Source organism: Neodiprion fabricii, chromosome 1 (genome assembly GCF_021155785.1).
Source record: "Neodiprion fabricii isolate iyNeoFabr1 chromosome 1, iyNeoFabr1.1, whole genome shotgun sequence".
Lineage (NCBI taxonomy): Eukaryota > Metazoa > Arthropoda > Insecta > Hymenoptera > Diprionidae > Neodiprion > Neodiprion fabricii.
In genome coordinates, this window is record NC_060239.1 from 38,059,637 (window position 1) to 38,078,023 (window position 18,387).

The 18,387-nt window shown below is 41.3% G+C and overlaps 2 protein-coding genes and 1 long non-coding RNA gene across 14 annotated transcripts; 2 read left to right on the forward strand and 1 right to left on the reverse strand.

The window, feature by feature from the left end:
* The first annotated feature begins 2,928 nt into the window (after positions 1 to 2,928).
* On the forward strand, positions 2,929 to 18,138 carry LOC124187340 (protein charlatan). Of its 12 annotated transcripts, XR_006871891.1 has the most exons (9): positions 2,929 to 3,180; positions 5,685 to 6,013; positions 6,416 to 6,607; positions 6,826 to 7,139; positions 7,280 to 7,791; positions 7,910 to 8,200; positions 8,290 to 8,394; positions 9,182 to 11,037; positions 18,128 to 18,138. XR_006871891.1 is itself a non-coding variant. In XM_046579685.1 (8 exons), the coding sequence occupies exons 2-8, from the start codon at positions 5,866 to 5,868 to the stop codon at positions 12,203 to 12,205; spliced, it is 1,572 nt and encodes a 523-aa protein (XP_046435641.1). In that variant the 5' UTR covers positions 2,929 to 3,180; positions 5,685 to 5,865; the 3' UTR covers positions 12,206 to 12,554. The 12 variants fall into 12 exon arrangements, 11 of the variants coding, with proteins under 11 accessions (XP_046435641.1, XP_046435629.1, XP_046435637.1 ...); XM_046579685.1 differs by lacking the exons at positions 9,182 to 11,037; positions 18,128 to 18,138 and adding an exon at positions 12,196 to 12,554; XM_046579673.1 differs by lacking the exon at positions 18,128 to 18,138 and having other exon boundaries at positions 9,182 to 11,145.
* On the reverse strand, positions 8,279 to 12,212 carry LOC124187484. Its single transcript, XR_006872009.1, has 3 exons — positions 12,087 to 12,212; positions 11,672 to 11,830; positions 8,279 to 8,402 (listed from the first exon to the last, which is right to left on the reverse strand). It is a non-coding gene; the product is annotated as an uncharacterized LOC124187484 (long non-coding RNA).
* Positions 12,670 to 16,348, forward strand: LOC124187455. The gene is made up of 9 exons (XM_046579687.1): positions 12,670 to 13,347; positions 13,426 to 13,641; positions 13,703 to 13,889; positions 14,019 to 14,236; positions 14,324 to 14,455; positions 14,524 to 14,863; positions 14,971 to 15,203; positions 15,798 to 15,966; positions 16,191 to 16,348. The coding sequence occupies exons 1-9, from the start codon at positions 13,166 to 13,168 to the stop codon at positions 16,326 to 16,328; spliced, it is 1,815 nt and encodes a 604-aa protein (XP_046435643.1). The 5' UTR covers positions 12,670 to 13,165; the 3' UTR covers positions 16,329 to 16,348.
* Positions 18,139 to 18,387: the final 249 nt, after the last annotated feature.

Below are 18,387 nucleotides of genomic sequence, written 5' to 3' on the forward strand. Positions count from 1 at the left end.
TATTGAAGGTCTCCTAATGTCGTTACAAATTTATGACATGCACCGAAAATTCCCGAACTGACCGAATAGTCGCCGAAACAAAGACTGCAGTTATGCCATTTTTAATTCATTAATCAGTAAAGCACATCTTTTCTTCCGTTTGCATCGACAGTTCCGAATTCAGTATTTTCCGTTCCCGCAGCTTCGTGTCTGGATTTACTTTATTCTTCATTTTAATTATTACTGGCTCACGTTTACCGCCGTAGTGCACCCTAGAATTTGTCACAGTTGCTTTATACAAGTCGTGTCTTTCACGTTCTCCCACAAATGCTTTTTATCGATCGCTTCCTACCGCGACATCGGCAGGCAGTAGAACGAAATAAACAAGAAACGTCTTATTCAGGCTCTGGTCGTTTTGTTATTACTATTATTATTTCTTTCATTTTCTTATTGCTTCGCAGACAAACATACAGCTCCTTCGCGCTGTATAAATTTATTCCATCGCTTTTCCTTGCGTATCTAAGTGCATGCGTATGTATATTATACCGAACCCATTTTTTACGCCATGAAAAATGCCTGTAATAAATTTTATTTTACATATAATTTGTCAAAATTTTTTCCACGTCTTTTAACGGTTTAAAAAACTATTACGCTATTATGAGTCGACTAGTGTTTTCTTTTTTTCATACGCATCGAACGTATACACCGATCGCCAAAAGTTTGGATACAACAGTCGAAATTTCTCGCCACACTAAAATTTAGATAGCGCACTCAATGATAAAGATAATCAAACGTTCCAGGCGGCGTTTCAAAGAGGACAAATCTACCTTCATTTTGCTTCCTTCGAAGTGTTCGTAGCCTCTGTTCGCACACAAGACTGTCGAAACAAATTAAAAAAAAAAAAATATATCGACAATTTCGTGTAGAGCAATTGTGAAACTTTCTAAAAAAACTAAAATGTAGGTTTCGATATTCTTATTAAGTTTACCACAGAAAAAACCGAGGGAAAATTTTTCCCGAAGATGCGCAGTTACTTTCCGGCGGCTAAAAAATAGCCGAAAAACGTCCATGTTCAAAAATATGTACCGGGGCCAAAAGAAAATGTAGAGAATTTTCTAAAAAAGAAAAATAAAGGTAAACTTGTCGTCTTTAAAACGCCGCCAAGAAATTTTGATTATCTTTATTTTTGAGTCCGCTATCTAACTTTTAGTGCGGCAAGAAATTTCGACTGGTATACCCAAACTTCTGGCCGGCAGTTTATACAGTTCAGAAGCTGAACAGCATTATAGCGCATCGATTCGTGAATGTTGAAAAAAGTCATAATAAAACCAGTACTACAACTATATCGGTACATAGCATTCGCATAAATTTTATGAAAAACTCGATGCCTCGTCACGATTTAAATAAATGTTTTTACAGTCATCAGGCTTCGATTGATACGTGTTACATTAAAAAAAACGCTATTCATATATGGATAGATTTCGCTCGAGTTGCAGCGGCACAGGCATATATATTTATATGTACAGGTATGTGTGTAAGTACATATGTAATATATACCTAGGTATATACATCGGATCATCCAATCGGCATAAGAGAATTAATACAATTTTTTCTGTTGTGCCTAAGAGAAATAATATAAATGGAGAAACGGAAACGGAAGAAGATTTACGGATCAACTCTTCCTCCGTATATAAACCCTTCATTTCCACACACGCCCTTCCAATTTTATACGTCTGTATGATAAATCTTGTACACTGCAGTACCGGTGGGCACCATCCCTCCGTAGATGGTACGGCTTATAGAAAGAGGTTGTAGGTAAAGCCAGCTGATCCGTAGTCAGGGGTTTATCATAAAGTATTGATTAAGAGTAAACTATACCCGGAGGGAAAACATCCGGATATCACGGACGAGCGAATTCCGTAAGCTAAATTGAAGCTTTTATACTTCCTTCGAAGGTGAAAACATATATAATAGGGAAAATATTACTTGCTGTCAATTTGAAGAGTATCAACGGTCGCATCTTGATTTCTCGCCGGTATTTGCGATATTCACCTGTCAGATTATTTTCAAACGTTTGTTTCTATTCTTTTTGCCCTACTCTGTCACTTTCGACAAGTTCCGGACAGTCGATCTCTGTCATACATATGCCATAATTTTTGCATGAGCAATGATTTCTGCATCATAAAAAAAGTTGGAAACATACTGTTTTCATTTTGTACAATGATCGATTTCAACAATTACACTCATACATTATGTTATCACTTGCCCTTAAACTGTGCCAGATGAAAAAACATACCAAATAACATAAAGGTTCATCTAATTTTTAAATATTGAACAAGCATGCGCCGACGAAGGTATTTTTCAACCCTTTCGTTCATAAAAACCGGAGAGCAAAATGCGGTCGATTTTCGAACGATCTGTAGTAATTGAAGTATAGATCGACTACACGGGGCCGCATGGTGGAGCATCAGATCTGGTAGATCCCTGGCAATTCCACCCCTGGCAGTGCAGAAAATCTGTATAATCGCGCGAGCTCCGGGTTCCTACGGTTTCTCTCTACGTTGTACGTATAAGAAAGCCAGGAAATCAGCATCCGCCCACGCGTGTCTCACCATGATAGATCCAGTAACTCCTATGAGGATACGAAGCGCAGCTCCAGACGCCGTCACCGTCGTCGTCGTCGTGTCGTGTCGTTGTTGCCGGTATGTGTGTGCAGCCGGGTGACGCGCTTACGTGTATTAAACGCGGGTGGGCGATGAGGAGGAGTACGAGGAGGAGAAGGAGGAGGATGAGGATGGGGAGGAGGAGGAAGAAGAGGAGGAGGAGGAGGAGGAGGAGGAGGAGGAGGAGGAGGAGGTTGAAGGGGGAACGGTGGGAGGAGGAGGGAGGCGGAGGGGGAGGAGTAGGTGGGGAGGGTGAAGGCACGCACGCACGCACGCACGCACAGGCGTAGAGAGAGGAGGAGGCCCATGGGCATGTGTACTGTGCGGGATTGAATGGGCGAGGGGTGGTAGATATTGCCCCCCTCCCAACGCCCACCAACGACCCCCTCCTAACGCCACCCAACACCCCACCCGGCCACCACCCCGCCTGCCACCCACTCGCCACCCGACTGCCGCCGAGGAAACAACCTGCAACTCAACATCGTGGAACACGAGGTTCCTTTCTACGGGACACGAGATCGACTCAGCCTCACTTTGGGTGAGTACAAAATATCAAAACTTGAAAAGAGTGAGTAGGCAATAACAATACGTAAGCTGTACTCCGTACGACCCGTTTCTCGCGTATGTATGTACGTGGCGCGTTGGCATCATCCACCGCCTTCTAAATTTCCCTCCCGAATTCGCCTTGTTTCATTCGGACGTCGCGTCATGCTGGCCTTTCTCCTTCCACATTTCTGTCCTCCTCCTCCTCCTCCTCCTCCTCCTCATCGTCCTCCTGTGAATTAGTTCTTTCGCGTATACATATGATATCTACGTACGTGTATCTATATATACGAATACGGTGCGATCACGACGATGTTTCGCAACGCACAGGTGTGCCCTGCATTCTGCAAACCCCACGAGCTGTAGACAGGCGCAATGGGGTAGTCGCCTAGCAGTTGTCCCAACCGTCTCTACCGTCGCGTCGTGCGTCCCCCGACCATCCCTTAAAACCCGAAGTAGTTGTTTGCGCGCGCGTCCTTCCCCGAATATGAATGTATGTATTGTGTACGTACGTAAATGTGCGCGCGTTTCCATGTGCATATATCGAAAGTGATAACTACAGAGTACAGGGGGTTTACGGTGAAACGATACAAACCGGGGTTTTCACCACTCGCACGAGGATAGATGACGTAACCGCTTGCCTTGCCTTAAAGCTCCTGGATTACAAAACCGTATTGTAATTATTTAAACCGAAAAATTAACGAACATTCTGTGGAACATCTCTCTAACCGCGTTCCTCTAGCTCTGTTCCTACGAGAACCGTTTCCTCGTGAAGTTTCAGCCAACGTGTGTCCCTGATGTCGTTATAGTCAGTGGCTCGCAACCGGTCGACAATCCGTCCATCCATCCGTCGGTCCGTTCGACCGTTCGTTCCTTCGGTCGTTCGTTTGTTGTGCTCGTTTCTCTGCTGCCAACTCGATGAGAAAGGGGAGGAGGGGCAGAGGTCGAAGGGAGCCGAGGCGGTCCGAACTCAGCCGAGGCCCATCTGCCTGACGAACCCCACCAACCTCCCCCCCCCCCCCCCCCCCACTACCCTGCCAACCTGGCGCTCAAGTTTACGTGCTTGCGTTTACGTCCACGTTTACGCCGAGTCTGCACGTTTATCCGTCGATCGGATTGGTGTGCGTGCGCGCCGAGTTACAGCCGCCTCGACCTCCTCCGAGGGTGTATTGATTTTCTCCTCTCACATCCAACGACCCCCGCCCCTCCGCTCTGTCGGTACATACCATCCCTCACGCCCACACGAACGGGCGAACGAACACACGCGCGAAGCATGGAACCACCGGGCCGACGACTAGGAACATGGTCTCGAGACTCCCTGACCCCGGGCGATCAATACAGACGTACAACGCGTCTCTTCAACTTAGTTCCCTCTTTTCTTGATCAGCCCGACGCGCGGTCGACAATTCGTATTTGTATCCTCCTGTACCACCCGAACAACCCCCGCATTAACCCCCATATACGTATGGATAATACGTTTCCGCAAGCTGCAAGCTGCACGTTGACACGACAAACGTGCTGTATCATAATACAATGTATACTTGTTCACTTGGAATTTTTATTTTTACTCAAGTTTAGTTCGAGATCGATTATTATCGTATAATATAAATCTTGATAACGCTAAAATCCATTTACAACCCCCTCTGTTTCAGGATAAATTAGTATGCTAATAAATGTAATACAGAAATCTTTCGTGCCGGGAGAATTCGTTTTTAGATTCCGGAACAGATTGTCATCTATATGTGTGTGTATATATATATATATATATATATATTACGATTTTTCACAAAGTGTATATTAAAGTACGATCGTAATACCGTTGGTTATCGTCTTAATCTTGACATTCGTTTTTTTCCATGTCCCGGAAAGTCGACTAAAAAATGTACAGTAATGCATCACGAACACATTTTGCGATATAAGTACGTTTCGACAATAATAAATTATACGAGCAAAGTAGTATAATGCCAAGAGAAAATGATATTTTTGAGAAGCTAAATCGGCGGTCATTATATACGGTTCCCAATTTCTTTTGCCGCGGAAAGCGCGCAGCTTTCAATGGCATATAAGACTATATTCACCGTTACAACTTACAGTAACTCTTATTCGGCGGTTTGTATTACTATAAAAAAAATAACAGAAAGTTAACATTTTTTTATGAAAGAAAAAAAAAAAAAAATCAACCGTCGCTTGTATATTAAATGATGTTCAAAATGTTGCGACCGATCAAGAAAAGTTGAAAACATGCAGCATGATTAAAGCGCCAAAGTTATAAATTAAGGAAACTGCGATTCAGAACAAAATGGTGTTGAACAATGAGCGTTATTTCTCACTCGCGCAATGTCATCTTACATGCTTATATACGTTATAATATATCTGCATATATACACCGGTATCTATATCATGCATGAAAGGTATAAGAGTCGAGAGGAGTTACGAGATTCTGCCCGGCGCAGGGTTGAAACCTAGGTATAAGAATACCGGAGATGTTCGCAATTTCAGGTATAAGAGGCGGCAGCGGTAGCACCGTCAGAGGAAGAGGAGAAGGTGGTGAAGGAGCCGGCGGAGGGAGGGTGAAGCAGGTCCATCAACCGAGGCCCGGCCTCGAAGCTTACCGCGAACCGGGCCGAGCGCCGGGTGTGCTGACACTGGGAGGGTCGCTGCACCATCACCGGAGGTGGGCATGGAGGGTAGCGGCGTCGGAATCGGCAGGATTGACTGCTACGAAGATATGTTCAAGGAGATCACGAGAAAGCTGTACGGAGAGGATCCTGATCACCGAAGTAAGAAAATTATAAGGTCATGGGACACCTTGAGAGCCGAATACATAGGTACTTTGTTCTCTAATGATGAACGCCGAACAATTTAATCATACCTACATGGATGAAAAGAAACTTTTCAGGGTTCGCATTAACTCTATGAGTAACGTCTTTCGATGTTCAGTATAAATTCTGGATCCGTAATTCGGTGCATTGTGTTGATAATCACCACGTATTTTACAATGAGATCGATCCTTTGAGTGAAAATATGAATCTAAAAATTAGTCAAAATTGTTGCACATTTTATATAATTCCTCTGCGTCGTCATAGCTATACTGCGTATACGCCTGTACTATAATTGCTATATTTGCGCTAATGTTTCTGCTCTGACGTATATAATCGAGGCTAAACTGCATGATCATCTGTTTTACATTTAAATTTCCAATAATTCGTCTCATTTCCTCACGACGATAGCATCGAGCATACAAAATGAGTTCGAGACTTCGGCATCCTATAAAAATAACACGGACGACGATACCGGAAACGGAAATGACGGGACTGACGACGCAGGTTGGACCTGCGCCGAAGAACCTCTGGAATGTACAGAAGGTAGTCGAGTTGCTGCCTACCACGCGACCAAAGCCACTTGGAGATGCTGCGAATGTGGTAAGTATTACGACACTGCATCTCCCGGTGTTGAATCATTTTTCAGTAGAAACTCCAAAGTTTGAATAACGTGCTTGTAAACTCTTGAATCGTACGTGACTGACGTTGTAAAATAGTTAATTAACAAATAGATTGTAATAGATTTTAATCAATAAATTTTTCCTATAAAAAAGTTGGTGACGAATAATTTTTGAACATGCCAACTTGGTCATTTTCAGGCGAATGTCTCGGCGGAGGGCCTCGGGAAGTCGCCGAGCATTTCCTCGGACTGCATCCGTCCAGGGTGTCCGTTGAGGATGGTGGAGTAGGGCACCACGCGGGTCGATCCACGGAGTGCAGGAAAGACTCCCTCGCAGACGAGGTTACCCTTTATCTAGAGCGGGTCCGCGAGCGGGCTGAGAGACCGTCACCTCCGTCTCGTAGGTCCCAGGAAACCCAAACAATTCCTGCAGCTCTTTTGCCTCCCGCCACTAGTTTTCTTCTTCACGATGTTCACGCCGCAACGTCGACGCAGCATGCTCATTTGCATCAGGTATATGAAGATACGATATTAAACTAATAGGTACTACTTAACAGGTGAAAGTTAGTCAGATTATAGGAGGCTAATTGACAAAGAGAATTGAACAAGAAGACTTTCGTACTCACCGTATAATTCAAGTTCGACTTTATCAGCAGAGTCCTGGAACCGGAACCACGACAACAACGGCCAGCGGGAAGAGGTACGCGTGTCCGTATTGTCCCTACGGTACGGACAGGCGAGATCTGTACACCCGGCACGAGAACATTCACCGTGAGGAAAAGCCGTTCCATTGCTACGTCTGCTATAAGCCATTTAACAGAGCGGATCATGTGAAGAAACATTTCTTGAGAATGCATAGGGAACACCGATACGAGTTGGCCAGGATACGTAGACCCACCGGTAGCACCTCCAAGTCCTTACAGGACCAGAGCGCTGCTGCTGGAAGCGGAGGAACCGCTTCCACTGGCTCCCACCATACCGGAAACTACCCAACCGCGTACAACAATAAAAGCTATCAGCTGCATTCCACGTCAACTACTGGTCTCTATCCAACGCCAGGGATGCCTGCCACCACGATGCACACACCAGCACGGAGAACGCAGAATGGCGGATGCAATAGCAAGAGTCACCTCAAAGGAGCGTCGAAAGGAGCCCAAGAAAGAAGGTTGTGAAAATCACAAGTTTGCACAATAATAGTTGTTGATTCTTAGGCTGAAATATGATTATAGTCAATGGAGATGATGTATACGTTTTAATACGATTTGGCGATTCCTTTCACCCAGGTACACGTGCTGTTACTGTTCTTGGAGCGGTGTGGACAACTGGTGCCTGAAACGCCACTTGAACACTCACCTGAAACCGTTTGCTTGCGCGTTATGCGAGTACAAAGCCGCCCGAGCTGAACGTTTGTCAACTCATGTACTCAAGGTCCATAACAGGAGACAATGCTCGCGCTGCTCTTACCTCGCTGAAGATGCTGCACAGCTACAGCTGCACCAGCTACACGTTCACAGGGTTACAACCGCCAATGCCCCAACGGCTCCTCCGACTCCGCGCCATCATCAACACTTACAGTGCGTACAGCCGTGATTGCGAGCATGAAGTATCAGCATTTTAGTATTCATTAGATGCCTAATCAACTTTGTTCTGTCCCAATGAATAGGCCGTCTGGTGGTGGTGGACGCCCGCCGCCTGGTCCCCCTGTATTTCCGGCTCCAGCTCCGCCGACTGTTAGCGGTAGCGTTATACCGCCAACCACAATTCTTGGGTGAGTATCTCCACAGATTATAATTTACTACTTTCAGTTTACTGTCTCACAATCAGTTTCATTCACTCGATGCTATATAATAGCCTATTGGTAAACTAACTGCATAAAAAAAAAGAATTGTACTGCATGATTCAATCAGAATTACTCTACAATCACACTAATTACCTAACGCATGACACATTTGGTACTATTCTTTGCTGTCTCAATTTCTGCATGCCATCCATTCATTCGTATGTTTATGTATGATGTACAAGATTATGCAATCGGAATTAACTACAGCTCTAAATCTAGCAGCAATTGTATTTCTATCGAGTTTGTACGCATCTCTGAAATTACGATTTCGTTACTAGTTTTTCAAAGTGTAGGTCGTCAGAGTCCACTCGCTTCAAGTGAAAGCAAACTTTCAACAGTTTATTGGAAGCATTTGAGGACAACTTCGCTTTCATTAATTTGAGCAAATGGCATTACAAGTTTTCTAACTTTTGTCAGATTACACATTAAAAACTTGGCAAATTGCAGAAAATACCGGTGGAGGTACACCTATACCGTATAGCATATCACACTAGGGCTGGTAGTTTCCTTTTCTTTGCTGCTAACGCTGTTTTCCGATTCGTGCAATTTGTACGAATACATATGTGAAATACTCTGTTATATTCTCTTAATGTCCCTTCAACTAACACCTGATATTCCTGAAATGTTATATTCTCTTAATATCTCTTCAACTAACACCTGATGTTCCTGAAATGATGCGAACGTAACTTATGGAGCAGTGCCGCGGTGGTTGCAGCCACGAGATGGTAGACGGCTCCACAGCCGCGGCAAGCTTACAGTCGCAGGATATATTAATTTGCGAGAATTGCGGATCTGAGTTTCTGAAGAGGACTGGATTCGGAACGCGGCACGAGGGAACTGTCTCTCGACGTTGCAGTGAGAATCAGCCAATTTACTGCTACAAATGCAGTATTTACCAATTGGACGTTGGTACTTGTTCGGAAATGATAGACCGCATAACAAGAAGTTACTTAGCTTCTTATGAAAATCAGATCAAGACAGAAAACAGGAATAGGCCAGATGATGATATTTCGTGCACCAGTGAAAAGCGTGCGCGAAAACAGAGACGGCCACAAAAATTACCTGCCGAAAACGATGTTCAATCTAGACAAAACACTTTCACAGCCATCAATATTCGAGGAACTCAGTCGAGTACGAATCAAACGAAGATAATCGAGATACGAGAAAGATGCTTAGCACAATTAGTCTCCAGAAAAGGATTGTTAAAGTGCTACCGTTGCTCGAGACATGCTTCGGCTAGAGCATTTATGTGGGTCCCTTATCACACCAAGGCTTCCCTAATATTGCATAATCTTTGGCGTCACTCCCGACCTAATATTTCTTTACGCACAAAACGTGAATCGCGATCGGTTACATTACGAGCAACCGTATACACGCGTCATGCGGATGCGTTTCAAGAAATCAGTTAACAATCCTCGATGTTGACTTGGATATATTAATGTTACCGGAGTCCGAAATTAACAGATTTATCATTTAAATTCGAAATTGAATGTAGAACATAACTCTTGAAAGTCGGACCATCTTCACTAATTATGGCAATATTTTACCCAACCAAGATTTATAAATCGTCACTGATTAAGGGCAGAGGTTTCCCAATAATTTAAAATTTGAAGTATTAAATAGACTCTTGGTTTAGCATTTGATGGTTTGCAATGACTAGCATGACTTGAGATATGTCATTCATTAGAATGATCAGAAAACTCTGCCTACGATGATTCAACTTGTTCGAGAAGGAATATAGCATTGTTCAATTTCGAAAACGTATTAGAAGTGAATTGAGCAGCGCCTGCAGCCTCTTTCGCGTTTTTATAGTACTTACTTTGACCAAGTAACACAATACAGACCTCTAAGTAATACAATCATTCCGTGAAACTGAGATTTTAGTATCGCGAATATTTTTGTCTTGTATATATAGCGACAATATTGCGTGTTATTGGAGAAACGAATTACTGATAAAAGTAATGACATTTATATATGTAATCAGACCTTGGTAACTAGCTGTTAATTGTTAAAATTGTTAGAAATTGTGAAGAAATCAGGGCGTTATTTCATTTCTAAAACGTACAACGACCATTTTTTGTAAAATAGCCTTGATAACATAATAATACCATATTATTCTACCATCGGAAGGTTTGTCAATAGTTTTTAGGAGCAGTGCTGTCAAGTCAAGTGTGTATCGTAAGCATAATATAATGGATGTAATGAGATGAAATTGTTAAAGTCAAATTCTACGAACTACGTGTAACGGAGTTTTACAAATTCGATAACGATTTGAATACGTCTAATTAGGAATCAAGATTGTTTCTCCAGTTAAATTATTATACATTCCAAGGACTTTCGTGGTTTGGTTCAAGTAGATCTAATCCAATTTGCCAAAGGCTTGCTCCGAGCTACTTTTGCAATCCTTTTGTTTGTATGGAATAATCGTCCTCAATAAACAGTGTCACTTGAATTGAAGTCTTTTACGCGAATTCAGATAACACTCTAATAAGTCTCATTATCAAGTAACACTGTCTTCAGAGACTAATTGTATATACGTCTAATATATTTTGCTGAGACGTAAGTAGGGAAGTAAGAAAAGAAATTCACTTCCCGAATATGTGCATCTTTTTATAATATGCTATTTGTACAATTATCTTGTTTACGTTATGATATAAAATATATCTATTGACAAACTTATGATCTGAGAATGTTATAGCAATTCCTCCTCAATTTCCTATCCAATTTACGTGTTGATATAAGATTCTAAACTCGAAAAAATTTAATTCGGTAAAATTTCTACCGGAAATTACACAAGAATAAATAATATCTCAGAATGTTGCAAATAAAAATTATGAGAGCTAGACAATCAAACTGCGATTGCTCGTTTTCCAGATTTTACCCATTTGGATCGATGCACGAAATATTCGAGCACAAATCAAACCGTGTTCATCAAGTTTTCGTGGCTATGCTGTATCAGGCGTAAATTTGAGTTGCTTTAGTTTCTAAACAAATCGATGGATGTGATACGGCAGAATAATCTTATATGCTTCAAATATATAGCAAAACATTGTGTATTATCTGCAGTGGATTTACGAACAGTGTCACATAAGAATGCAACAGTATAATTATATTGAGATCACCTCTATGAGAATTATCACTACCCGAAATTATGGGCAAATATCATGGCATCTTGATACTTTAACAGGATGCAGGTAAGACTCACGGTATCGGCTCTTTTTATACATCGACTCCTAACACGTCACTTCAGGCTGCATCGGCGATAATATTCACTGATATAGAGTCGCTGTAGTTTTCAGCTCTGCATAACGGTGATTTGTAATTTCTTCTCTTCATTCTATAAAGCTCTAGAGCCCGCACATACCTGTTGAAAATTAAAAGTAACGGTTATACAGGACGAAAGGTTTCGCAATTTATACCAGAAACGACTTCACGCACGATCTATGAAGAAAAATGATCAAGCGCGTTGTGAAAACACAATTGAACGTCAGGATCTTAGTGTCGGTGTGAAGACGTAATCGTGAATGTCATTTATTTAGGTTGAAAAAACCAGTCCCAGAGATATGGCGTGAAAATCAACGTCTCGGTGACTTGGAAGTGTATATTTGATGAACACTTACTAAGACCAGCTCCACGGATCGAGTTAATTACGAAAAATTATTGAATTGAGCACAAATTTGCACAGATTCGTGACACAGGATGCGAGCTAAGCACATTCGAATTTTTCAGCGCCCCGTGATTTCGGGAGTACTCTGACGGTGGCTCTGCAAGCCACGCTGACGGCGGAACCAACCCGACACCAATGCCTCAAGTTGGCAACAGTTAAATAGTCTCAAGCATTGCGGGGACTTACATTTTCTTGGATCGGTAATAAAATAAACCAACCTAATGTTTTTCCTCTTCCTGCATCTGCCACATTGTGGCTTGTTATTATTAACAAAAGTAAAAGAACCCGTTTGTGATGAAGTGTAGCGGAAAAATGTATAAATAAATATAGAATGTAATCCCACTTGTTCCGGATTTTAGCAGGCTACACGAGAATCAACGGCGCGTCCTCTGACCAGGCTTCTGGAACTAATTTTCTATGACAAAACCATGCTGTTAACAGCTGTTAACATACCCTCAAGCGTCGTGGCGTGCATGCATTGCTTATGTAGCTACTGTCAGGAAATAGAATAAATATAGATTAGTTACCGACATTGGTTTCCCCACTGGAAATTAGTTTAAAAAAAGTGAGTCGAATAGTGCTGCGCTCTGTATGGAGCTTTTGCCAAATTTTGTGCGGCTTATGATTCACCTTTTTTGTCAATTTATAGCCAATGATCTCGTTGATGCTGAAGAATTCCGAATTTCAAACTTCTGAGTGTCGTAAAAAACTGTCATACCTATGTAATGTTTAAAAATATTTTTATGAAGTGGAACAAATAGTAGATAAGTGGCTGTTAAAACGTGGTTCACTCATAGTATATAGTCTTCTTTCTTAGTCTATTTTTTTTTACACTGAAAGCTTGGAAAGTATCCGAAAGCCAGATCGAGGACAATAATTTGTAGGTTATAAACATCGTTGGTAAATACCCGCGGTTTGAACTTTGAACTACACTGTTTACCGAACTGTCGAATGTAACGAAGGTTAGTGAAGTGTCTGGCTGATTGCTTCAATTACTCGATTATATTACAATTAACGCACAAATTACGAGCAATGGAAGTAACAGGATCAATTTTGCACAAAAAAATTCATGAAATTTTCCCCGACATATCACCCAACATAACTCCAGAAATATTAAACAGAATATGCCATCAATCTGAAAGCCGGCGATTTTTGGAATGGTTTTGCTCTCATGTTACGCGTGAGAATTTTTTATCAGATGAGGATATTCAAATGTAAGTATTTTTAATATCTCAGTTGAAAGATAAACCTCTAAGCAAGTAAGATCGATTTTTTTTTTGTCCGAATTGCAGAAAACAACATCTGACAAAAACTAATAAATGGTTAACCGACGATCTGAATGCCGAGCTTGAACAGGCCACTGCAAACTGCCCTGAGCTACGCCAACTCCTACATTCTAAGATTACAGATGAAACGGACTATAATTGTCAATATGAAGTGGAGAGAGAAGCTTATAAGGAGGATTGGGCATACATACAGTTACTCGAACAAAGTGTTAAAAATTTAAAGTAAGTCATTTTCATATAAAAATTTTTTGGACTTTAAATACTAGGAAATTCTGTGTTACAGGGAACAGGAAGACAGAGTGAACGAAGATGTTGAGCAGGAAGAAATTGAGCTTGCTAAAGCGAGCAGCGAATTGGAAGAGCGTTACAAGGACTGTTTGGATCTCACAAGGGATTTTGACGAAGTCCATAGAGTTCTGTACAAAGATGTGGAACATTTAATCAATGTTTATGCTGACGCTGCGGAGATGGTACAAAACTTGGAATTAAAAAGTTATCATAACATTTAATAATTTATAAGAGAAATTAGGAAACTGTATGTACAAATTTCTATTATGTCATTCGAAACAAACAATACATATTTTGACTATTTGGTTCAGAAAGGACCTGCAGTCGTTTGGACCCAGATGCCTTTAGAGCTATGCAAAACTCAGACCGAGATGTACATCAATTATTTAACTGCTTGTATAAAACGACATTTTGGAAACACTGGCAAAGACGAACACATCAATGATTCAGACTATAACACTTTTATGGAAGACAGCAGAGACAGACGCGGAGAAGAAATATTGCAAGAATTATCCGTTTGTTTTAAAAAGTAAATCATTAATCAGTATTGCATATTCTTTATTGCTGTATAAAGTTTAATTTTGTAAGATGTACAAGCATTAAATATGGTTTTCAGTTTGATTACTTCAAAGGTCGAAGAGGTCACTAGCAAAGCGAGCGCAGATGCTTGTCTGGCCATGCAAGAATTGGCAGTGAATATATATAACAATGGTAACCCAAAGCTGCCTCAATCACAAGCGCATCTCGAGTGAGTATTTTATCTATACTTGACATCTGTAATATCTTCGAAAAATCTCAATTAGGCGGTTATTTCAGGGCGGAGGTAACGGAGTTGATCGGAAGGAGAGATTATTTAGAAGAAAAGGTCCGACTTTGGCGAGAAAATCAAGTGGAGGAGGCGGTAACGCATTCTGCAGAATTTTTCATAACCGAAATTCTTGTGCTGGATGCTCGGCTTCGATACGAGAGAAGGGAACACCGTCTATCCAGTATGCTTCGCCTTCGGGAATTAGCACGTGAACGCGGACACGCGCACTCAGACCTGCTTTGCATGCTCATGGAATTGCAATTCAACAGAGTTATGGAAGCGGTTGAATTCGTCGCAGATGCCCGGTATTATCTCTCCACCGAATATTCGCTCTCTTCAGTGAGGGATGTGTGTATATATTTATTGTCTGTTTATTAAATGGAGTGACATAATTAATAAGAACAAATGTTTTTATTCGTGTTTTTTAACTGTTCCATTTACCATTTCAATTACAGAACATCACGCAGCAAATGCAAGCCGAATATGACGCTATCGTTTCAGGCTCACCCGCTAAGAGGAATGTATACAACAAAATATTTATTTCTATGATGAATGGTAACGTAAACGACATTGATTCTTTGGCCGAGTCCATGAGGCAACTCAAACGATTAGTAGCAGATAATGAAGCAAACGAAGAGAAAATATTCGGCGACGATGTTGACGGCAGATTAAACGGGGTCATATCATTGTGAGTACAGGGCAGGGTATAAATAAACGTCTTTGAAAGTACATAATTTGGACAGTTTCCATCCCAATAAACCTCATCAAAAATTTCAGATGCACGGCTTTATTTCCGAAAATTGTTCAACTTCCAGTTTAAAATTTCTTGATATTTCTATACTTGTATCCCACGTATGTGTTTTCGACACAAACACACGTACCTCAACTGTCAACATTCATTTTCCATACAATTTACACATCTAAATTTATCTCCTTGGTCGCAACTGTTTTCGAATCATACGTCAAAGTTGTGAAATTTCAAATTCTCACGTTATGGACGTTATTAGATATGTTTATGCATGCGATTCATCAGTTTTTTGTTAATCTTACTTTCTAATTCCACGAGTATTTGGTTTGCAATTTGAAAATTAATTTCTTTTGATATTTGTTTTTCCTCTGGAATTACACTCTTCCTGCTCATGAATTTAGAAACTGCAATGTTTATTTACGATGTGCCATGCATATGCACATGTACATAACGCAACTATACGTGTAATTTGGACTTTAAAAACTATGTCATGAACATTATTAACCACCGCAACCGGTAAAACTTTTTCTATAGGGAAGACAAACTGAAAGAAGTTTATCAACGGGAAATAAACAACGGCCGCACGTCGAGCTTAATACAAACGTCGTTTGAAACAGCAACGCGAACGAAGGAAGTGGTCAGCCGGGTTTCACAGCTTCAAAACGACGTTGCAGCGCGGAGAAAACGGCTGAAGGAAAAACTGGTAATTTTTTATAGAGAAGTAGAACTTGAATTATTGAAATATTTGATGAGAACAAAGAATATAGTAGGATAGCAGTTGGCTCATTCAACCTCAAATTTATAATTTCAATTAAACTGTTTGCGATTTACTTTTCACGAATGAAAAGAACAATTATAATTATTTATTTCCTAACACTTTTCTCGTAAAAAGTCGCGTTGATTTTATATTATTCTATTTCTTCACAGCGTAAAAATATCGACGGATTTGAATGGGAAAAGTTGATCCTTTGGCAGAGATTCCTCGCTAATCCTAACTCCGTGAAAAAGGTCTATGATGACGCTCAGAAGAGGCTGGAACAGTTACACTTTGGTACCAATTTTTGAGAAAAACTAGCTCAATTATATAAAACGAAGCACGTATTTTTGTAATTTTTTATGTAAGAAAATGAATAAAATCGAATTGTGACAAATATTATAATCAAACAGAGGGATAAGAGAGTCAAGTATTAGAATTAACAGTCATGCGTGACCCAAAAAAAATTTAATTAATAATTTTGGAACACGATTAGTCTGGTTGTAGGAATTGGAATAAAAAGTCAATGAAAATAACCCAAGCATATTGATTTTCGAAGAAAAGAAAGAGAATCAGCCGAGCTGTTTTGAACTTCACAACGTGGGTAGCGCGATTGCAACCCGCTAGCATTGTATTTATGAATTGAAAACGATGCAGAAATCTAGGTACTAGTTAATTGAGGTGCCTCGTGCAGGCACCTTGGCATAATAAATAGCTGCCTGCCTGCGTGGATTGGTGTGTAAATAAAGGAATGGCGCATAAATCAGCTAGCTTCAACGAACCTTGAGCTAGTTTACAAATTCATCCGATTAAATATAGCGATAATTATAAGAACGAGATACGTTTTGGTTACATAATTGATACTGGTATCTCCGCAGACCCACTTACGATAATAGCGTGAATGAATTTTGACAGTTGACAGAGCGTGCTGACTCTCGACGACGTAATAACGGTAATAACCGTCGAAAAAATCGCGAAATCAAGAGAGTGCGATAATACAGATTTCGACAGTCCTACGCTTTATACATTGTTTTGAATTTGTTTTGTCAACCACTCAAGTTTATATTGCGGTCACACGAGCGTGTACGGATCCCAGCGTCAAATCAAACTCTCTCTCTCTTTCTCTCTCGGCTCTTTCCTTAACCTTGACCCATAGCTAGCTAAATTACTGCAGATATATGTACATTCGTTCAGGTTTAATGATGAATGGATACAGCTCCCAAACATCAACGTATCTAGAGTTCTGCAATGGCAGGTTGATCGTTACAACGAAGTCATCGAACTGAATTTCACCCCTTGTACGCATCCTTGCCCTTCGTTCGCACTTAGGGCTTTCATCTAAATTTAGACTACGTTATGCGGGTAGATATAAACGGTATAAAAACCGCCTCAGCTGACGCGTATTTCACTCCTGTTTACAGAGTCGAATAACAACAGCCCGCATTTGTCTCCGATGCCTTAATGGACGATAGGGAAAAAACTACAGGTAGATAAAAACAGCACAGGAAGCGGATAAAAAGCGAAATTACGAACGCGGTTGATTTTGTCAGACAGAACGATTAAGATGCAATCTTAAAATGTAGGAAATCAGTTTCCAATGTCATTCAGGATGATCGAAAGATTTGGAAGGGACCGACGGAGGCCGAAAACAAAATATCTTCGAAAATAGTAATGGTTTTTTCCGAGGTTTCTTTTCCCGATCGAGAATAACATAAACCGGAAGTTCCTCGTCGAGTACCCTTGGTAGATAGATTCCGACGAAGACGAGACAAGTTCCAGGTGTAAAGACGAGAAACTTGAACGGATATTCAAAAATAACGGTCATAAACAACAGTTTCCTCGAAATGTAAACAATACTTTTTGTTTTTCCTTTAATCAAGGCGGAATACAAAAGGGGTTCGATAAGCGCACGTGTTTCTTGCGCCGGGAGGACAAGGTGCGATGAATGATAGACAGCGTGGCAGAAAGGCAGGGAGGGAGGGCGACCCGAGAACAACACACGCACACATCTACACACCTCCGCAGAGGCGCGCACGAGCCTCCGGTGTAACCTTGATCTGACCTGAGGGTTGGTGGGCCTAGGGTCGGGGGACGGGGGAAGGGCAAGGAGGACCGGAAGAGGTCGATCAGGTGGTTTAAAAATGGCAAAGATATCGCCAAACGCTGTAGCGATTAGGCTGCCCGAGTACGGAGAACGAATCGACCGATGGTCGATTTACGCAGCAGTTAGGCTGAAACCCTAATCACCGAAGTAATTAGCCAAACGGCTGTGATGTTTGTAAATAATATTCCCGTTACGGGGGTTAAATTTTGACCGATGTATTACGTGCCGGGCGGTAGAGGGAGAAACGGTATCGAGAATAGTAGCGG